Genomic DNA, 24,000 nt, shown 5'->3' on the forward strand with positions numbered 1-24,000 from the left:
AATATCATCACCATCATTCATCTTTTTCACGATCATTCGTTCAGTTATTCATTCATCCATTTATACCTTCATTAATTCCTTCATTCAATCGATCAATCAACCATTCACTCATTCATCTTGATGGTGTAATGATGCATTTGCTTGTGCTTCCTGTCTTCACACAGGCAATCAATCACCCTTATTATCGTCCACCCCTTTCTCTCTCTCTCTCTCTTTCTCTTACTCATTCATTGTTAACTCATTGGTTCATTTAAAACATCATATTTCAGAATCCATTGTAGATGAATGTAGGAAGCAATTATACATTATGAACTGAAGGTTATGTAATTAGCTGAATAATTGGCCAGTAATAATTACTTTAATCACTTATTTCAAAAACACACAGACACACACACACACACTTAATTAATTACTCATATGGAAAACACACACACGCATACACACACAAAAACGCACAAGCACAAACACACGCACAACACGCATACGTACATAGAGACACGAGCGTACATACACAAATAAACAAACAAACAAACAAATATACATACTGTTGAGATTGCAATGTTATTGCTGTTGTTGTTGTTGTTGCTACAGCCATTTTGAGATGATGACTTTCCAACTACAGCAATTAAATAGCAGTATGACATTTAAAAAAAATTATCTTTATTTCTGAAAATTATAACACATTTAAAAAATTATACAAATAATCGTATTAGTATTGTTATTAATTATTATTACAATAATTTGTAATAATAGTAGTTGTAGTAATAGTAGTAGCAGCAGCAGCAGTAGTAGTAGTAGTAGTATTAGTAGTTGTGGTAGTAGTAGTATAATTAGTGTTTCTGTTAACTGTCACATCCTTTTACAAAATTGTTTATAAACATTAAGTTTCCAGAAAAAGAGAGAGAGAGAGAGAGAGAGAGAGAGAGAGAGCGAAACCCATTCTAAGTATTTATTGTCCTCATTCATTCATTCCTTCATTCATTCACTCATTCATTCACTCATTCATTCACCCATTCATTATTACTTTTGTTAGTAATATTACTAATTTCTGATGGTATAATAATAATAACAATAATAATAAAAGCAGTAATAATAAATGTCATTATTATTATTATTATTATTATTATCATCATCACAGGGTACATTCAACTTATCTAGCTCTTATCAGTAGCCATAACAGCCCATGTTAATGAAATGGCAACAAATTATTAATATTCTTAAACAATTATTATTTCATTAGTATTATTATATTACAACTACTACTACTACAACTACTACTACTACTACTACTACTACTACTACATTAATTATAACAATTACAACAATTGACTATTATTTAATATGTAACCATTATAATGGCAGAAGGTAATTAATTTTGAGATAAAAATGAACTCTAATGCAATAAATTAGCAAACACATTTATAAAAAAAAATTTCACACACACACACACGCACGCACGCTCGCACACAAACACACACACGCACACACACTAAACAGGAATTCATAAGCAAACACACACACAAACAAACACACACACACATATAAAACAATAATAACATTGGCAAACTAATAATCATGCTGTGTGACCATTTACAAGACAATTAGATCCACTGTACAAACAAAGAAATCATTACCAATCTCATTTTACAAGGATGTATAACAAAACCACAACTACAGACCTACAAAATCAACAAGCCACTAAACCATGTATTAATTCAGACACTAAACTTAACTTATTATTATTACTACTACTACATTAATTATAACTATTATGACAATTGACTATTATGGTATTAAGTTAAGGCTGTACCTTATTTTTATTCATTCACACACACACACACACACACACACACACACACACACACACACACACACACACACACACACACACACACACACACACTAAACGGGCATTCATAAGCAAGCAAACACGCGCACACACACACACACACACATAAAACACACAAACATACACAGTCACATAAAAGTACAAACACACATACAGACCAAAGGATTCTTGCAGAAACGCACACTCACACACACAAACACATACAAAAACTGACCATACGGATTAGAGAGAGGTCCTTTACAATCGATAACATGAACTTGGTCATTGGGCAGTTTGACCCCAGAACTCGAAAAATATCGATCTGCCTCCGGATCCACCACTAGTAAAGCAACTGAATTTTTATTTGACTTGATTAGCATTACAACATCTTTGTGGTTCATGTTCGTGACATCAATGTCATTCACTAAAATTAGGCGATCTCTCTCTTTTAGGCCCCCAAGTTGAGCCGGGGAATTTCGGTCTATACTACCTACATACTGACCTGGTTTGCCTGAGTTAGGGAATAGAGATGTGCGTGAATATGTATGTTTAGGTTTGTTTGTTGTTGACCATTGCATGTTTCATACAAACTACTAAACATAAAATAAGCATATAAATAAACTAAAAAAACTAAAGCAAAGAAAACAATATAAAATAAACACAAAACATACACAGAAGACATACAAAAACATACAAAGGACACACAAAAAGCATACAAAAAACATACAAACCATCTAAACTCTGCAAATTAAAACCATAGCCCTGAAAATCTTGCCATAGACTTAACAGACATGACCTCAGCGAATAACCTGTATCCATGCTAGAGTAATCTGTTGCATGGAAATTTTCAGAAACAATTTTTCAGAACTAAAAAAAGTTTGGCAAACATTTAAAAGTTTAATATTTCTATAAGATGTGTACACCAGGGTCAAAAAAAATTTGATAAAAACCTAAAAGTGTAATTATTATTTTGTTATAATATTATTTCAAATAGTATAATCTGAAATAATATTAAAATAAAATATGCATAAAACAAATTTGTGTAAAATAATGAAGTATCTACGTTTGCCAATGACATATTTTTCAGCAAAATTCAACAAGTCTAAACTAGAAAAGGTATGTACTCTGTAAGTAAGATGAGCTAACTAACTAACTAACTAACGCTAACCTGAGTACATATTTTTATTAAAGGAAGAAGCAGTGAATGGATTACTGGCCGGCGTCTCTCGCACTCTCAAATTACTCATGTTGCTATCTATAACTATATTTAATCTTTTGTAGTACTCAGCGCCATCCGGACTGACAACCAATAGCGTCGCCTCATTGGGGTTCGTTTTGATTCTATTCACAACCTGCTGGTGATTCTCAACTCCGATATTTATGCCATTAACTTCAATTATGCGATCTCCCTTCATCAAGCCGGCCAGTTCTGCCGGAGAGTTAGGATCAACCGAGCCGACATATTGGCCTTCTTTTCCTTTATCGGCGTGCAGATTGAAACCGTAGCCGTTGAAATCCGACCATTTCCGCAAACGGCAGAGACGAGGTTTTGGGGCGTCCACTGGGATTTCGGTGGGCATTTCTTTTTTGTTTAATTGTCCGTTTAATTCGGTTTAAATTTGAATGAAAATTAATTTTAAAAAATTTTTTAATATTTTTTTTGGAAAAAATGAAACTAGGCACGACCGACCCGTCCGTTACGCCTAAAAAATTATCGAAACTGCACAGCTGCGCACCTATTTTTATATTACTGTTTAAAAGTTAATTGAGGGATGGTAGCAATTTGTCGGTATAAAACAATCGGAAGATTTTTTATTTGAAAACTTTGAATACTAAAATTAATCGTAAAATTAATAACTTGTAAATTTAAAAACTTAAAAATTTATTTTTTTGTCTTTTTTCAAATAATGGTACGAATCGAAGCAAATCTCATAAAAGTCGATTTTAATTAATACAAGTTAGGTTTATATTTTACATATAAATTTTCTTTGTGCGAGTTTGTTTGTGCGCGAAAATGAAGTAAAACTAAAACGTAATACATATAAAGAAAAATGAGATGGTTATTGAAAGGTCGATTTAGTGGAAAGCTCCCGTGGCAGACTTGGCTTCCGCTTTGCTAATCCCTTTCAATTTGAAAATCATCATCGTCGTCGTTTTCATCATCATCATCACCATCAGTCATCTCCATCAATCATCATCATCACCATCAATCATTATCAACACCATCAATCATCATCACCACCATCATCAATCATAATCATCACCATCAATCATCATCATCACCATCATCAATCATAATCATCGCCATCAATCATCATCATCACCATTAATCATCATCATCAACGCCATTATCGTCGGAAAGGATTATGGAAAGCAGCGTCTCTGAGACCTAACAACCATTTGGAATTAAAAGCATCTGTGATGATGATGATGATGATGATGATGACGACGATGATGATGACGATTAATGGATAAACAGTTGGTTAGTGTTGGCAGAGCTATAACACCACCCACATTGGCCAACGAATGAATAAAAGAATCATTGAATGAGCGAATGATTCAGTGAGCGAACGATTGAACATTTAAATTGATAAAATGAAATCGACAGTTTCCCCGTGTGATAAGTTAGTTATAATAGATTGGTTGGTAGGCTGTTTGGTTGTTTAATTGATTGGTCGGTCGGTTGATTGATTGATTTGTAGGTTACTTGACTGAGAGTTTAAAAAAAATTTGTGTTAATTTCGTTAAGAATATAAATCTGTTTCATTAAGATGGCTACATGTAGCAATACAAATTTTATGTACTAAAACCAATTATAATAAACGTGATCCCAGCGTATAACTTGAAATCATAAATTGACAAATATATTTAAAAACCAAACAGCTAATAATTTAAGTTAAAATAAATCTTTAATTGAAGTAAGTTTTTTTGATAACGCTGTCCAAAGGTGATTTCTGGTAGACAAAAATTAAGAATCAATCAATCAGTCAATCAACCCAATTAATTATTTAATCAATCGTTCGTTTGTTCGTTCATTTATTTAATCAATCAATCATCCATTCATTCTTTCATTCATAAGTTTTATAAAAATTAAATTTGAAAAAAAAAACTTGAATAAATGTGAATTTGTACGGGACAATCCATTTCGTCACTTCCGTCAAAGCAATCCGGCAGACTGTCACAGACGTATTTCCTTTGAACGCACGTGTCCTTGTACTCACAATTCACCAAATCCAATTTACAATCCGGTCCTGGTATGCCTAATTCGCCTAATAGTAAAAAAAATTATTTATTTATTTTGTATTAATAACAGCGGTAAAATTTTTGAAGATCTCTCCAAGTCAATATTTATTGCATTGCCTAAAAAATCTATTGCAACGGAATGTGAACTACGTTGAACAATCAGCTTGATGAGTCATCTTACAAAACTTCTCTTGAAAATTTTGATGATGAGAGCACGAAGCAAAATCAGATCTGAAATTTCAAATGTACAATGTGGTACAAGAAACGCTATCTTTATGCTACAAATGATCAGTGAACAAGCGATTGAAATGAAGAGGGACTTGTTTATATGTTTCGTCGATTACTCCAGAGCTTTTGATTGCGTGAGTTTATGGAAATATTGGAAAATTTGGACATTGATGGAAAAACCTCTATTGGTAGCAAGAGCTGCGATAAAAGTTGGTAACAAAATGACTAGTTTTGTCCTTGTGTCACTTGTTGAATATCACCCCATTTCAACAACTACAAAGTGTTAAAGATCGGGTTTTGTGGAGGTCGATGGTCGCCAATGTTCTGAAAGTATAGGGCACGAGAAAGAAGAAAGATATTACGTTATATACATTAAACCAACAGCCACTATTAAAATATATGGTCAATAAATATTTTCCATTTATTTTTACAAATAAATTTATTTAAAATTAAAATTTAAAAAAATAAATAAAGTTTCTGCCACGCCTTTGTCGCAAGACGCTTCATCGCTTAAATCGCCACATGTAAAATCGCCGTCGCAAACGTCCAGGTAGCTAATGCACCTACGATCGCTTTTGCAGAAGAATCCTCTCGGGTCACATGATTCTGCGAGAATTTCGTTTTACAAAATCGATAATTTTATAAGAACAAAAGAAAAAATAAAATAATTGAATTCTACAAAATTGAAAATAGTACCTACATATATACTTATTCTGGTCTTACGATATTGAATGTTAAATTGTGCACTGTTCATCCAACTTCATATGGTAATTTCTTAAATTATTCTGAACACTGCACATAATAATATAACATGTACCACTTATTTCCTGATGTATTTTGTTGTTAGGTGGTTTACTTTATTTTGAAAAAAATTCAAAAATCGCTAAATTTTGTGGATGAATTAATTGAAAATGTGACTAAGATTGTTATATTCAGGGCCTGTTAAAACCATTTAGAGGTCAGGGTCAGATAACATGTGGTGTGGTTTACACTACTTTTTATTAGTATTACCGCAAATGTCTTTTTCATTGACCTCTTAAACTCAGAGGCCCATGCTGTATGACCTTTCTGACCTCCTCTTTCTTGACGTGATAATAATAAATTTTAATTTTCAATAAACGTACGTGCGTTTGAGAATTGCGAAAGATGTGTAGAATAAAACAAATAGATTGTAATCAAAGTAAACATTTTTTTGCTTTGTTTGTATTTATTTTAAACAATTTTAAACTATCTTTGCTTATATTTTAGATTGCACTTTCCAGTAAAATTTGATTTTTTAAACAATAAAATGATATGTAGGGAATTTAATTTACGAACTTAGCGTTAACTTGGAAGCATCTGTGGTTTTAGTGTTACGTACATATGTCACTATTGCTATCCAATTTATTACAACCACACTGCAGTCAAAACTTCAATTATTCATCAGCCACCTGATATCGAAATTCCTTATATTAAAAGTCTTTATATTTTAATTTAAAAAAATGAATAAATATAGTAATTTATTCATCTGTATAAGAACAAAGACACAATAACACGGCTAAGCAAAGACATAAATAACACCAAAGAACAGGATTTATGATTCTACCGGTTTCTATGCAACCGACCCTGTATAACAGAACCGTCGGTTAGTCCTTCCAGCACGTTTCATCATTCTCAAGAAGTTAGTTGTCTCGAATTTCTCCTTATTTCTTGTCTCAACTCGTTCGTAATTTTAAACTTTTAAAAATTTAAAGGATAATGGAATCTATAGGGATGAAAAGTGGTGGGCCTGGCTTCGTTGGCATCAAATTCTGCCAGGAATGGTAATTTATTTAATTTTATTTTATTTAATTTTAAAATTTTAAGTTCGGAATTGTCAATTTTTATATTATAATAATTCTCAATTCAGTTGTCCTGTACCGTTTTACAAGCACGTTTAGTTTTAGTTTTAGGACGTAGTAAAGCCTACTAAACATTAAGTTTTTTAGTTAGTAGTTTAGTGTTTCACTGTTTCGGCTTTCAATTTTTAGAATTCTTAGGCAAAATAGATAAGCATAAGATAAGAGATACAAGTTAATTTTTTTTGAGTAATTATTAATTACTAATAGTAAAAACTAAAAAGTAAAGCTAAGTTAGACTACACTACATGTTTGTTAACTAACATTCAGTTTTAAGCAATTTCAATTTTATGTTTGAAATGATAGTATAATAATAATATAAACTTTGGGAAGGTTAGGGAATGTTGTTTGTTGATTTCAGACAAGTGTAATTATTATACTAATTTTGAAATTTTAATTTCATTTTGTCACCCCATTGTTTTTTGTTTATTAAATTAATTTTTAATATTTTGTTGTGTTGAAATTTGAAAATTTTTCAATTTTTTCAGTAATAATATGCTGTACCCAAAAGAGGATAAGGAACAGCGAAAACTATTATACTCGGTAAGTAAGACGTTTCAAGTTTATGTGTGTTTGTTTGTATGTTGGTTGGTTTGTACGTGCTTAAGTGTATGTGTGTGTATGTCTGTTTCTGTTTCTGTTTTCAATTTTATTTTTAAATTAGCAATTTTTTAAAATCTTTAATGATAGGTATCAAATTTGTATTTTCAACATAAAATAGACCAATTTTTTCTTTCCAGTGTCGAAATTGCGACTTCCAAATGGATGCAGACAATCCTTGTATTTATGTCAACAAGATTCAACATGAAGTCGAGTTAGTATTATTTTTTTTCTCAAGTTGTCAGTTTTAGGATTATGAATTCTGTTTTTTGTTAGCTACAACAAAGAAATATTATGGCTTTCCATTTTCATTTTAAATGTTATTAATATTACAATCCCTTATAATATCACAGTTAAATCAAACATCCTTGTTGTCAAATTGATATTTTTGGACAAACTAACCAACATAATTTAAAAACTTGTAATTTGAAATTTCAGCGAACTGACTCAGATAATTGGTGACGTCATAGCTGACCCCACCCTCCCAAGAACTGAGGACCATCCATGCCAGAAGTGTGAGCATAAAGAGGCCGTGTTTTTTCAATCGCAGACAAGGAGAGCTGAGGTATGTTTGATGTTTGTTTGTGTGTTTTCAGGTCTATCTTTTAAGTGTGTGTGTGTGAGAGAGAGAGAGAGAGAGAGAGAGAGAGAATGTGAGAGAGAGAGAGAGAGAGAGAGAGAGAATGTGAGAGAGAGATGAATGTAGTTTTGAATAATATTTAATCACTCCAAATAAATTTTTAAATTTTATTCAAAATATTGTTAAATAATTTAATTCTTTTTTCAATTTTCAGGAGGGAATGAGACTCTATTACGTCTGCACTCATCCATCATGCATGCACAGATGGACTGAATAGAGATTGATCTTTTTATTTATTTTTTTTCTTTTTATTCCTTTTATTCTTTTTTATCAATTTCATGATTCCAGAAATACTAAATTTATATGTTGTTCATTTGATTTGAATTCATTCAATGACTGTGGTTACTTAATATACAACAATGTGAGTGAAAAACAAAAACAGTGCCATATCTCATTATCAACGTTTGGTTTTATGCTAAAAAATATATTAAAACCTTAAAAATTGATTTCAAAGTGGTGGAATGAATAAGGACGGATTAACTTGTGTGAATGGTTTTGCAATGTGTTTGTAAAAAAATAAATATTTTTATCAAAATAAATGCTTATTTTTTACAGAATATTTTTGTAAAAGACGTTTAAAATCCTTAAAATATTTACAAAACTAATAAAAACCTTAACCGATATATAAATATCCGTATCTATTGGCCCAATGCAAAAATAGGTACATCACTTGTTTCTGTTGCAAGACAAATTCATAACATTATTATAATGATTAAGATGCTGAAGTTTTTAGTTCAGTCAGGGATTAGTGTATGATCAGTGATGTGCGCTCGTTTGATTGTTGTCCATTTGGTTGGTTTGATTATTTAAATTACGTTCCATCTGGCCGTATTTTTGTATATTTTTATTGAATAACCATTTTGATTTGTTTTTTAATTTAATTTAAAAACTAATTTTGAACAAATATACAACAAAATATAAAAAAAAATTTTAATCAGTAATTTTAATTTGTTTTAAATTTAATTTACTAAAAGAATAAATTCTAATTTAATTAAAAAATATAATAGCAGCCATATTTTATTCACTTTGTTGTGTATTTTGTTTTTTAAATTGAGTTTCTTCTTGCTTGATTTTATCAGCTAAGTGAAGTCATTTTTTAAATAAATTAGTCATCTATCATCACCGTTAGTTAGTCAAACAATAAAACTGCAAGCTAGATTAAGAATCTTTGGGAAAAAAAACAATCAAAAATGGATAAATCCAACATGTCTGAACTGAGATTTGAGGCCCCACTGGCAACATTTGACATGGATGAATGGAATGAATTCGTCGATGATCAACCAGCCAGCCCATGTAGTGCAGTCTCGAGGATGAGTGAGGCCTCCTCCTCCGTCAGTAGCAGTCCCCAGAATAACAAGAATAACAACAGTTGGTTGTTTTTCAAATTCAGTTGATTAATTTAATTTCTGAAATTATGTTATTCCACTCAAACAACTGTATTTAATTAACCATATTACATAACTATTAAGTTTTAATTATTTGTTAGTTAGACAAGCAAATACATAAATAAAATAATAGTGTATCAGTCATTGATACTTTCATCCCCACCTATAACCTACTTGTTTCTGTTCCCAAGGTTATGCCACAGAACTGGACATAGGCGACAACAATTCTGAAGATTTCGAAAACGAAAACCTGTCTGGGTCCCTGGAAGACCTCGTCAACACATTTGATGCAAAAATAATCAAGTGCTTTAAAAATTATAACGAACACTCTGAGATAATAGCACCCATTCAAATCAGAAGCGAGGATGACATACTGGCCGACAATCAGTAAGTTAGGCCTACGGGTGATATTAAGTCTATGTTATGTCTTTGTTATTATGTGCTTGGTTGATATTATGTCTATGCTATTATGTGTCTGGGGGATATTATGTCCATGGCATTAGGTGGTCTGTAGATATTCTGTAAACATTTATTTATTTAAAACAAAAACCCGAAGCCTAGGCTTGTGGGGCAACATACACACAATATATCATAATTGAGAAAAAAAAATTAATTCAAACAAAATTGGAGAAAAAATTAAAGCATATAGTTTTATTTGTCCCAAACAGAATCAGTCAATCAATTATTATTATATAAAAATCAAATTACGTAGTTCTAGCTGTTACATAATTCCAAATTAAATGTTTATAACGTTTAAAAAATGATACATTCTCAATCTGGACGAAGATACCGACACCTCTACTACATTAATAACAAGCAAGGAAGACTTCCAGGTGACAAAATGCATCAACATGAGAGATAATGAAATTGTTATTAATAAGCTTATTCGAATGTTTAAAGGCAAAAGGGAAAGAGATACAAAGAAGAAAAATGAAAAATTGGTGTCAGAAAATAATAAAATGCCTGCCAGAAACACTGAAAACAATGACATCCTAATCTTTGATGATGCACCAGTCATGCCATGCAACACGAAATCGTCTACATATGGTAGAGAAGATAGAAAATTTAAGACTTTGGAATATGATGAAAACACGAATGGAAAGAGAGCGTCATATTTTCAAAGTTTTGTTGATGTTGATAATGATGACGAAGAGAACACAAACCCACAGAAACAGATCCGCAGTAGAGATTATCAAAAAAGTTAACGAAATGGAATTGTACAACCTCAGCCGATGAAAACTTATCAAAAGAGGAGATTTGATTCATTTTTAAAATATTCGCTAGTGTGGGTAAACCGAAAAATATTTTTTTAATCAAAACAAATTTTAACGAATAAATTTAAAAAAATGTTTACATTATTTAAATTATTACATTTATTACAATATTCAAATCTAATATAATAATTTTCAAGATTAAAACCACTCCAAAATTAAATTTTCTCACAATATTTATAATAATTGGAAACGCAGATTCGTCATGTAAAAGCCCCTATCGGCGTTCATAATGTCTTTATCTCTTTATTTATTAAATCTCTGTTAAAGATCTACTATGGCGTTCTAAGAAACAATTGAGTTCGATTAGGAAGATTAAATCAGTTGTTCAAAAATTATAATAATAATGTCCTTTGGCATTATCAATTATCGTTTGGTACTTTTTATTTATTTATCCTTTAAAAAAAAATCTGAAGCTTCGGCTTGTTAAGCGACATACACACAAAATAGCATAACTGTAAAAAGAATTAAATCAAACAAAAGTCACAAACAGAATCAGTCAATCAATTATTATTATATAAAAGTTAGATTATGTAGTTCTCTTGCTGTTACGTATTTACAAATTAAATGTTTATAATGTTTAGAAAGTGATGTAGTCTTTTTGCTTTATGTCGCGCACACACACACACATACACTCACACACACAATCATAGAACATGGTGGACTCTGACTGGGCACTATGGCAATATTTACCCCATTGACTGGACCAAATCAGGAATGGTGGGGGGTGGTGGGGACACGAAATTGTTCGGTGGGGGAATCGGAGAGGGCGAATCTTATTCCCAAGCTTGTATTGTTAGTTTTGTTGAATTCTTGTTCCGTTGAATATTTTATTTGATTATTTTTGCTTTGTTTTATCGGCAGGGCTCTCACGTTGTTCTTACTTTGAGTGTGCGTTTGTATATGCGTGTGTGCTTATGTTTTGACGTCATATCATCATAATACAATAACCACCTTACACGCTGTTATCATTCTTTTAATCATAAAAACACCACTTGCTCGCTCAACGTCTTGTCATTACATTGCATACAACAAGGCCATGGTCGCGTCAACAAAACACCGTCATTATGACGTCATAACCGCGTCACGCGATAACCTCAGGACTCGGGCGTTGTGGACGACCATCGTAGCGACGACAACAACACTGCAGATGGATGGAAGGTGCAGGATGATGACGTGGACGATGACGCGGAAGATGACGACGCCATGCTGTTGGACGACCACGTGATCAGCGCCGATGACGTCATCAATGAGTTGGATGAGCTATTAGATGTTGGTGGATTTGTTTTTTTTTTAATCACTGTGGGTGACTATGATTATGAATAGGTTGATGACGACGAAGATGATGATGATGACGATGTTGATGATGACTTTGGCATGTTGGTGGATGATAGATTCTTATTAGTTCACTTCACACAAACACACACACACATACACACCTTTGAAATTTTGATTAAATTTATTGGTAGTAATAGCAGCAGTACTGATGATGACGACGATGATGTTGACGTTGTTGCTGCTGATGATGATAATAATTATGATGATGATGATGAAGGTGATGATGAAGATGACGAGGATGAATGAGCTGAGGTTGGTGATGATGAAATGTATACCTTGGTGAAAATAATGACGACAGAATAAATGATTGAATGTGTGTGTGTGTTTATGTGTGGCACTGTTGTGTGATGAATGACAGGACATTAGTCAGTTGTGTGTGTGCGTGTGTGTGTGCGCGCGTGTGTGTGCGTGTGTATGTTTGATGGATAGGAAGACATTAGTCAGTTGACATGTGAATGCACTGATATGTAAATTTATACTGAGGAGCAAATATTACCTAGCAAACAGAAAGCGAAAAATCTACACATAAACACACACATACACACACACACATACATACTGTGGCAAAAGTAGGTACATACATTTACATTATACACACCCTTTCACGCACACGCACACACACACACACACACACAAACACACACACGCATACATACGCTCGCTCGTAACAGCAGCAAGGCGTTTTTTAGAAATATACGCAGAATCGCACACACATATACACACACACGCACAGACGCACACGAACACACGCATATACAGGACGCAAACAATAGCAACACTCAGCGTTCTTTGAGGAGTTTACACGGAAAGTTACACAATCGTAAAAACTTTGTGTCAAGAATTCTGGCTACTGACCACCTGAGGTTGACCAAAAAGTTTCCCAACAATAGTGTCAAGGATAGGGAGGCTAATATCGCCGATAATCCAGGTTTGTTTGTGACGATGATGTTTTTGTTATGATGATGATGGTGGTGATGTAATTATGATGATGATAAGGTGTATGTCCTGTGCTGTGATGACGATGTTGTTGTTGTTATGACGATGATGTGACTTCTAAGTCGACAGCACGATGACTTAGCAAGCATTGCAGTGACCGAGTTCGAATTCACGTCACTCCTTTCTTATTTTCATCACAATCAATCGTCACCATAATCATCATGACCACCATAATCGCCACCACGATCGCCACCATCGCCGCCACCATCGCGACAGAGCTCTTGAAATTGCCCCTGGAAACCTTGCTACGTATGCGCGACGAGATGAACCGAAGCATTCTCGACCATTCGGAGGTCCTGATTCGCGAGCTGGACATCAGGGACGAGCTGGAGTACGAGAAGGAGTTGAAGAACCAGTTCATCTGGCTGTTGATCACCGTGCAGAAGAGGCGTAAGGAGCTGATGTCGTCGCTACAGCTGCAGCAGCAGCAACAACAACAGCTACAGCCACAACAACAACAACTATCGCATAATAACAACACCAATAATAATAACAATAATAATAATTGCATCGTCGTTGATAATAATAGCACTACTAATTTTAACGTTAATTACAATAATAACAACAATAATAATAATAGCCATCAACTGATTGATGACAATAACAATAACAAGAGTAACGTTAATAACATCAACAACAACAACAACACTGTTACTTCTACACCAGCCAACAACAACAACAGCAACAATAACAATACCACTAAACTCATAAACACTTCCAACACCACCACCACTACTACTACTACTGGTGTCAAGCAACCAGCTGTTAGTTGCTGATAAATTAATATTTTACGTTAATTAGCTGGTCCTGTGAACTGTTAATTAGTATTTTTATGTTAATTAGGTGGCCCTGTTAGCTATAAATAACTTTGAGCTAGTTTTACTTGTGATGAAAATTTATTTAAAATGGGAATTTTACACAATTTATTGCATTAATCATTATAAATTATTAAATTTATTAGTAAATTTGGTCACCAGTTATGATCACGAATGAATAAATTATGTTAATGAGGGGTTATTTTGTTAATTAACGATGCAGTATCTGACCACCGTCATTCCGTATAAGAAGCAGCAGGCCCCTCTCTCTATCGATATTCTGCTTGTTTTTATCAGAAGTATGTAGTCGGTCGATTGGTTGGTTGGTCGGTTGGTTGCCTAATTGATTAGTTGATTGGTTGGTTGGTTGATTGGTTGGTTGGTTGGTTTGTTGGTTGTTTGATTAGCTGGTTGGTTAATTGGTTGGTGGGTTGGTTTGTTTGTTAGCTGATTGATTAGTTGGTTGGCTGGTTGGTTGGCTGGCAGGTTGGTCATGGATTTGTAACGAAATTAAACGTTAAAATCACCAAAGTATTGTCGGCTATCAACGACAACAGTCCCACAACGCCATCACTACTCACTGATTACATACTCAAAAGTAAACTTATACTTCAATTACCATCTTTTTAAAAGTAAACTTCTGTTTAGTTTGTATTATCACCGATACTGATTACTACACATATAACATAGACATTTATTAGTATCAATTATTGTTTTTATTAATAAAAATTTTGTTGATATTTTTTTAGTTCTTTGTCCTGCAGCCTAATGATTGATTGCTTGAGCCAGACAACAACAACAACAGCATGAATATCATCAACAACATTAGCAACAATAACATCAACAACAACAACTACTACAACATCAGTAGCAATAACAACAACATCATCAGCAACAACATCAACAATAATATCAACAACAACAATAACATCAACAACTATAACATCAACTACTATAACATCAACAACAATGATATTGACATGAAAAAAATAGCCAAAGAAACACCAACCATCATTATCAATAATAATTTCAACATTACAAATAACGTCAACTATAACAACAACGACAACAACAACCTCAATGACAACAACAACAACAACGACAACAACAACCTCAATGACAACAACAACAACAACGACAACAACAACCTCAATGACAACAACAACAACAACGACAACAACAACCTCAATGACAACAACAACAACAACGACAACAACAACCTCAATGACAACAACAACAACAACGACAACAACAACCTCAATGACAACAACAACAACAACGACAACAACAACAACATCGATAATTTTATACAGTCTGGCAAATTCTTTTTCTTCTCTTTCTTACCTTTTTGTACTCTTAATTTCATCATCTACGTTTCTTTGGAATTTTTGTTTGTTTGCGGACAATTTTATCTTTTCAAACTCAAAGTTAATCATGGCCAATAAAATATCAAAATTTTATAATAAAGTAATAATAATTCAATAATTTATTGAAATAATAAATATAGTTGGAAGTTTGAAATTGGAAAAAATAGATAGATAGATAGATTGGTCATAGTTTTACTAGTCGCATATATGAAACCAAAAAAACCATACGGATATAACTTCTATTTATACTTATATTTTTTATTTTAAATCTAAATATACAAACATATATATATATATATATATATATATATATATATATATATATATATATATATATATGTTTATACATGTATCATTTTTTTGGCTTTATTAGTTTCATATCGTATTTATCTAGTCAGTATATATAACATAATAGATGATTAATAATAATTTATACACACCACACACACACGCATACACACAGACACACCTTGCGATTGCCACCTTCATCATTATTATCATCGTCATTATTATCAGTAATATTATCGTTATAATCATCAAGGCGTCAGTCGATCTGTTGTTTCGTTCTTTTGTTTGTATGTTTGTTTGTTTGTATGTTTGTTTGTTTGTTTGTATGTTAGTTTGTTTGTTTGTATGTATCTATGTATATTTATATTGTATGTACTTGTACACCAAACTACTTAAGTATGCTTACATTATTATTAGTTAAATATGCTTCTAACTAGTACTGCTGTACTGTGCTGTGCTGGTTGTGTACTAGCTTTCAATGTTGTGTAGATATGGTACTGAAGTATGCTAATTTTATAATTATGTTAATTAATTAGCTAATTAATTAATTAATTAATTAAATTAGTATTAGCAGTACAGCTTTTTATATGTACTGATATACATACATAAAAACTATAGACACCGAATTACGATTGCATTTTACTTGTGTGTGTATGTCTCTCTCTCTCTCTCCCCCCCTCTCTCTCTCTCTCTTTCTCTCTCTTTCCTCTCTCTTTCTTTCTCTGTGTGTGTGTATGTGTGCACGGTTTTTGTATGTAAGTGTATGTAACAAAACTGTACATAGATGATGATTATTATTAATATTGTTTTGTTTTTGTTATTATTATTATTGTTACTGTTATTACATGAACGTGATAAGATTACTGATGACATCAATTCATTATTTCTTAAATTAATTAATTTTTTTTATTTTTTAATGTTAATTATTAATGGTTAGCACGACCAAAATACGACAACATTGTAACATGTCTTCGTTTATTATATTAATTATAAAAAGCCTGTTAGATGATTCATTCATTCATTCACCCATTCATTTATCCATTCATTTATACATTCATTCGTTCATTCATTCATTCGTTCATTCATTCATTCGTTCGTTCATTCATTTATTCATTCATTCATTCATTCATTCATGTATATATAGAAGAGCTTTAAACGCCTATTGTACATACAGGCTTTTTGTGCGTAGGACAATTTCAACCTCTATTACTATTTTTTTTATCTTTTCTCTTTCTTCTTTCTTCGTTCATTCTTTCATTCGTTCGTTCGTTCATTCGTTCGTTCGTTCGTTTGTTTATCAATTCGTCACTCTATTAGATAATGATACACTTGCACTTAACAGATTTTTTGCAGCTGTAGAAAGAGAGAGATAGATAGTTGATGATACACCCATCTATCAAAAGATAGATGGATGGATGGATGGAATGATGGAATGATGGATGGATGGATGGATAGATAGATAAATAGAGAGAGAGAGAGAGAGAGAGAGAGAGAGAGAGAGAGAGAGAGAGAGAGAGAGAGAGAGAGAGAGAGAGAGAGAGAGAGAGAGAGAGAGAGAGAGATAAAAGAGATTGTTTTATTACATTATCAAGCCAATATATGTAGTAACATAATATGATACTATACGCCATTTATCATATATACTTATTAAAGTAGTTATTTTCTATAGTATATATATATATATATATATATTGTTTTGATATATATTTCTATATTTTTTATATAATGAAATGACGTGATAATAAAAATGATAATAATATTAATAATAATAAGTATTTTAATTATTATTATTATTATGATATTAATTTTATTATTATACTTTGCCTACTATCTGCGCTTCTCAATTTAATTCCCAGCCTCTTAATATGAATAGTGGTAGAAAAATAATACATCTTTCTTACCTATCGACCGATTGATTGATTGATTGGTTAAATGGATGAATGATTGATTGATTGGTTGATTGATTGATTGATTGTTGATTGATTGTTTATTAATTGTTGGCTGATTGTTGATTGTTTGATTGGTTGGTTGGTTGATTGATTGATTGGTTGATTGATTGATTGATTGATTGATTACACAATTTGCAGCATCGCTTGAGTAGTTTGCTGATAAATTCATTCTTCCTTATTATTATTATCATCATCATCATCATCATTATTATTATTATTATTATTATTATTATTATTATTATTATTATTATTATTATCATTACATTTCACTCTCATTATTATCATTACTCACGAACTCCCATATAACACTCACCCAAACGACTTTTGAGGCGTGCATGATAATGGTGATGACGACGGCGATGATAAGATAGAATATATGATAAAATCATTTAAAAACCGCATTTATTCGTGTATGTGTGTGTGTGTGTGTGTATTTCATATTTTTAATCACATACGAGGCTCACTTAAACTTTGATGACGTGTTATCTCTTTTCTCTTCATCTTTCAAATCGCTTAATCACCTGTTTTATTTAATACAGTCTCTTAAGAGGCTTTCATGCAATCCTTAGATCCATCACTTGCTAGATTTTAATTAGATAATTGATTAATAACTTCATTTATTTATTTGTTCGTTCGTTCGTTCGTTCATTCATTTATTCATTCATTAGCAGAGGTAATTCACTCGTTCACTCATTCATTCATTACACTAGTCACTGTAGCCAATGATAAATAATTCTTTCGCGTTTTGCTTTAATACTACCAAATACTAGCTAGCACACACACACACACACTCAAAGCCTAGCATCATTTATCTAACATAGTATTTCCTCTTATAAAATGCATAGAAAAGCTTTTTGAAGAAAAAATTTGAGATTTGTGAACAAAATATTTTTAATTTAATGCATTTACAATTACATCGGCTGCTACTACTACTATTACTACTACTACTACTTTTGCTGCTGCCGCTGTTACTACAACTACTACTCTATCACTGCAGCGGCTACAACAACTACTACTACTACTAAAATTATTTCTACTATTGTTACTACTACTACTAAAAATAAATAGCATTAGATTAGTTTAGAGAACATAGTTGCTTATCGCTTACTTAAAGCAATTAATTGATTGATTAATTGATTGATTGATTAATTAATTAATTAATTAATTAATTATTTGTTTGATTAATTAATTAATTCATTTATTTATTATTTGTTTGATTTATTTGTTTATTCATTAATTGGAATTTTCGCCATTTTTTAAAAAAACGTGAATTCTGCAAGCCTTGATTTTCTTTATGGATTAGTTTTATAGTTCCATAGTTTCAGACAAACAGTCTGTTAAGTTAGCCATCATTCTTCTTCTGCGTAACTGAACTGTAATGCATATTTATTTTCCGGTGACTCTAGTTAAATTGGTTTTGTTTTCCTTGTGGACTAATATGTTTTATTCAACATCGTTTCGACCAGATTTCGTTTTTTCTGACATATTTAAGTGTGTTGGGAAGCTAATTCAAAATGCCCTATTTTGATAGTGTAATGGTAAAGCGTTCGGTTTTGTGTTCTAGAACCCGGGTTCAAAAGCAGATGCAAAAGTTTGTTTTACGTTTTGACCATAGATATAAAAATTAGTGGTTCCATATCTGTGGTTGTGGCGTTGCTTTTTATTTTGACGTTTTCAGAAATTAATTTGAAAAATGAAACAATCAAAAAATTGTATGTTTTTGTGTGTACTTCACATGTACGTGTATATATATTTGTTTGTTTGTTTATTTATTTATTCATTTTGTTGTAGTCTTTGTTGTTTTTTCGCGATTATTGGATTGAAATAATTTCATTTTTTACGTGTTTGAATTCAATAGTTCCAGAAAAGCTGGCTTACACAGACATACACACACACACACACACACACACACACACACACACACACACACACGAGCACACACACATGAACACATACATTAGCACACACATATACACGCATACACACGCACACACACATACACACAACAGACAGTAAGAAGTCCCAGCCAAAATTGTATTTTTAAAATTCGACCGAATGCATATTTAATATTTCACATTGCGAAAAGATTGTTTATCACCTTTTAATATATTAATTAATTAACCAATTAATCAATTATTTATAACAATAATAATTATTATAAGTAATAATTATTATAATGATTATTGTTTTTGTCATTCACGAGTGAAAAATGGTTTTTGCAGAAATTGAACTTACCTACATCATGATATAATTCAGCCTCTTTGTTTAAATGCTTGATTCCTATGTTAATTAACCTGGAAATTGTTTTTCATTATTATTATTATTATCATTATTATTATTGTTATTTGTATTTGCATATACTTTTAGAAGTTTTCAATCCAGCCATCGTCGCATAATTAACCATTTAAATAATTAATCATTTGTTTAACTACGTTTAGCTCAACGTTTATTTGTTTATGTTTAACATTTAGTTATACCGCTATATATATATATATATATATATATATATATATATATATATATATATATATATATATATATATATATAGCCATAAGCTGCTTGCAGGTAATGCTTTCTTAATAATTGATACAAAAGATGTTTTGAATTAGAAATTTTTTGCTAACTTTGAAATAATGATTTTTTTTGTTCTCGTTGGCTTACCTACCTAACTAAGCATGTTGTTAATTAATATATTGATAGAGTTTTAACAAAAATAAGCATCACGCAAAAAAATATGCGTTTGATTGTATTACTAATTTTATATTCTATCTATTCAATCAGCCGTTACTAACTAACGTTATTAGCTTAACTCAGATGAATGTTTCGGTAAGATTGGTATCAAAGAAATGATACAGAAATGATACATTTGCATTGCGGTTGACGCATGTCATGTTCATCCATGTTACTGCATCTTCTGTCACTGTGTTCAATCCCATCAACGGTTTTAATTCTGGGCAGTTCTCGATCTAGGGACCTAATTGATGTTTGATTTATTTCATTGTTCATGTTGGCGGACCTTCCTTGGATGAGCAGAACATTCGATTGTCAGTTTGGGAGTGTTTTGTCGTTGTAAGTCGTCTTGTGGAGTTATTGCTGTAGATTGCAAGCGTTCAACTTTGCAACGCGAGTAGTTTGCGTTTTTTACAGATTCATCCTTACGTTCAGAATGTTTAAAACAGCTGGGACTTCTGTGTTTGAGGAAAATTTTTGACTTCTTTAACCCAGATCTTTATACTATTAAGGATACGAAAGCAAGCCGAATACCTATTTAACGGTTTCAATGGAAATTTTTCAAAAATTTTGAAAATCAAAATTACAAGCTCCTCCAAATGAAATTTGCAAGAAAATCTTTCTAGGAATACTCTTTTAACTCATATTTAAATTTCAATAGAAAGAAAAACGTTGTTGTTGTCGATTATTTGTTTTTTACAGCAAAAATTTTAAAAACTAACTCGTCTATGTTGTGTGAGCGGTAATTAGGATGGAATAGCTTTGTTTTTATAAATAATAATTCTAAAATATTTTATAAACTGACCTTAATTTTAGGATTTTATCAATAAAATGTCTCAATCGGCCAGCAAAAGTAGTACCGTTGACATAAATTTGTGGTTGCGAACGGAAAGTTTCTGCCTGGGTTCTCTGCCTATTTCACCCAATTCACGTCTGACGCTGAATGTCAGTTTTTTTTTATTTTCAGTTACCACTTTTTTTTTTAGTTGCTCTTTAAGAAAATAGCTGTCTCATGGAATGTTGAATAAATTCTTCAAAATTAATGACTAAATTGAAGATTATTAAATTATTAATTATACAAATTTTATTTATGTAAGAGGTAATATTAAATTTTAATAAATTATTCATAACTATTATAAATAATCTATATTATAAATTATTTTTATTACATTACATGTTACATTCATTGTTGACTCAGAATTTGAAGAAGATCATTCCTTACATCCTGACCAAAGATAGAAAAAATTTCCCAAATTTAACGTAAGCTTTTTTCAATAATGTTATATAAAAGTTATTTTATTTGATTATTAATTATTAAATAATATATTATTACACACAAACATACGCACACACACACACACAATATAATATTCAATACATAAATATAAATATATAGTATTTATAAATATTCATATAATTTATTTTTTACTATAGGCACATTAATGATTATTTTAATTGAACCTTTAAAATTTATTAACTTGTTTTTATTATTATTATTTCCCATAATCATTGTCATTATTAATGTTATTATTATTATTATTATAATTTTTTATTTTTCATTTTATTACACTTGTATTTCATTTATTATTACAAATCTTCAGGTTTTCCATTTGGAAGCACATAGCATGCAACAAGCTAATTCATACAGAACAACAGTCATGGATGTTAGTCTGTGTTTGTGTGTGTCTGTGTGTGTGCGTGTGTGTGTCTGTGTGTATGCGTGTGTGTGTCTGTGTGTATGTGTATCTTTGTATGTATGGCCATAAAGTAGAAGTAGATATAAAGAATCTTAAACTGACTAATTGTCTTGCATACTTGGTCAAGTTTTTATATTGTATCATTTTTACAGATTGTCATATCTGTGTGTGTGTGTGTATGTGTGTGTTTGTATGTTTTACAACTAATAAATTACATTAAGAGGATTACAACAAAAATTACATTAAGGTTACAATAACATTATATTAAGAAGATCACAATAATATTACATTATAAAAATTACAACAGCATTGCATTAAGATTACAATTACATTATATTAAGCAGATTACATTAACATTACATTAAGATAACAATAACATTACGTTAAAAAGATTACAATAACATTATGTTAAGATTACAATAACATTACGTTTAAAAGATTGCAATAACATTACATTAAGATTACAATAACTTTACATTAAAAAGATTACAATAACATTACATTAAGATATTTCTGGACTTTTGATATGCTACTGGAAAAAACAACTGAACAGAGGTTACTTGAATGGGATAAGTTACTCCATGAGGCCACTGATGACAAAACGTTAGGTCAGTATGTGTGTTTGTGTGTGTTTGTATGTGTGGATTGTGTGTATATTTGTGTGTGTGTGCGTGCGTGAGTGTGTGTGTGTATTTATGTACCTAAACAATATAGGGATCTTTAACATCTTCACTATATTATTTTTTTTAAAAGATACCTCTTATCATAATTTATGCAAAGGGCACTTCATCATTAAAACGAATGGCACCTCATTAACATAACAAATTCGGCAGCTGTCAATCAACATAAACTTAACTCCTCCCACACTTAACTCCTCCCACAGAGGCCCACAAAGCCGTCCTGCAGGTGCCTGTACTACCCTTTGTGATATTTTTGTTCGTGCAACACCTGCATAAGGTCTCCTTACGTACGTCGCTAGTCACTGGAAGTGATGAGTTAGCGATTGTTTTTTTTGCCTGTGTTTCAGTGTATGTTAATATGTAGTAGCAGTAGTAGTAGTTGTCTATATTTGTAATTAGCAGTTTATATGTTTATTCATGCTAATTTATGTTAATTAGGTGGCCTTCGAAGTTGAAATCGCCAGATGCGGAGGGCAAGTTAAACATTACTGGATATAAGGTGACGTGTTGTTTTATAATAATAATAATAATAATAATAATAATAATAATAATAATAATAATAGTAATAATAATAATAATAAAATTATAATAATAACAATAACAAACACAGTCTTACAACAGCAGTGCCAAATACTTCAGCCATTACGACAGCATACCATTCTTAATATTGTTATTTTTTGCTTTTACGTTCAGGGTGCAGACGAGAGTTCCTATCTTACGTTCATACTCAACAACTTGAACGACATTCTCGAACTTCTTGTTGAACCGGATGGTTGGTTGGTTGGTTGGTTGGATAGTTGTTTGTTTGTTTGTTTGTTGTTTGACTGATTGGTGGTTTAGTTGGTTGATTTATTGACACTAATTGATTACTTAGTTGTTTGATTGATTGGCTTGATTGATTGATTAGTTGACCGGTTCATCTCTATAGACATTTACATACTGATTGGTTTATTCAGTTAAGTAATTAATATGCATGACCATCACCCTGACAGCTGATAGCCAATCATCGTCCGCCAACAAGGTTTTATCTGCCCAAGCAGTGGATGCCCTAGATTTCATCATATCCG

General features: G+C 31.5%; 5 protein-coding genes across 5 annotated transcripts in view; 4 read left to right on the forward strand and 1 right to left on the reverse strand.

Annotated features, from left to right (window-relative positions):
* Positions 1–3,506, reverse strand: part of HELRODRAFT_193300 (hypothetical protein) — a 5,707-nt gene extending 2,201 nt beyond the window's left edge. The window contains exons 1-4 of the mRNA XM_009026450.1: positions 2,997–3,506; positions 2,560–2,658; positions 2,064–2,339; positions 546–616 (exon numbers count right to left, since the gene is read on the reverse strand). Coding sequence (XP_009024698.1) covers positions 546–616; positions 2,064–2,339; positions 2,560–2,658; positions 2,997–3,408 — 858 coding nt within the window. The 5' untranslated portion in view covers positions 3,409–3,506. The remainder of the gene's footprint in view (positions 1–545; positions 617–2,063; positions 2,340–2,559; positions 2,659–2,996) is intronic.
* Positions 3,507–7,051: 3,545 nt separating this feature from the next.
* Positions 7,052–8,633, forward strand: HELRODRAFT_157577 (hypothetical protein; the record flags this gene model as incomplete). Its single annotated transcript, XM_009026451.1, has 5 exons — positions 7,052–7,101; positions 7,665–7,719; positions 7,917–7,990; positions 8,215–8,341; positions 8,571–8,633. 5 exons carry the CDS (start codon positions 7,052–7,054, stop codon positions 8,631–8,633), a joined length of 369 nt encoding a protein of 122 aa, XP_009024699.1.
* A 973-nt stretch (positions 8,634–9,606) lies between these two features.
* Positions 9,607–10,192, forward strand: HELRODRAFT_178324 (hypothetical protein; the record flags this gene model as incomplete). Its single annotated transcript, XM_009026452.1, has 2 exons — positions 9,607–9,784; positions 9,993–10,192. 2 exons carry the CDS (start codon positions 9,607–9,609, stop codon positions 10,190–10,192), a joined length of 378 nt encoding a protein of 125 aa, XP_009024700.1.
* Positions 10,193–10,561: 369 nt separating this feature from the next.
* HELRODRAFT_178325 (hypothetical protein) lies at positions 10,562–11,006 on the forward strand (the record flags this gene model as incomplete). Its single annotated transcript, XM_009026453.1, has 2 exons — positions 10,562–10,634; positions 10,702–11,006. 2 exons carry the CDS (start codon positions 10,562–10,564, stop codon positions 11,004–11,006), a joined length of 378 nt encoding a protein of 125 aa, XP_009024701.1.
* A 642-nt stretch (positions 11,007–11,648) lies between these two features.
* On the forward strand, positions 11,649–15,229 carry HELRODRAFT_193301 (hypothetical protein; the record flags this gene model as incomplete). Its single annotated transcript, XM_009026454.1, has 8 exons — positions 11,649–11,659; positions 11,726–11,867; positions 12,174–12,344; positions 13,170–13,338; positions 13,623–14,170; positions 14,445–14,520; positions 14,754–14,819; positions 14,971–15,229. The coding sequence occupies 8 exons, from the start codon at positions 11,649–11,651 to the stop codon at positions 14,988–14,990; spliced, it is 1,203 nt and encodes a 400-aa protein (XP_009024702.1). The 3' UTR covers positions 14,991–15,229.
* Positions 15,230–24,000: the final 8,771 nt, after the last annotated feature.

Source organism: Helobdella robusta (assembly GCF_000326865.2).
Source record: "Helobdella robusta unplaced genomic scaffold HELROscaffold_47, whole genome shotgun sequence".
NCBI lineage: Eukaryota > Metazoa > Annelida > Clitellata > Rhynchobdellida > Glossiphoniidae > Helobdella > Helobdella robusta.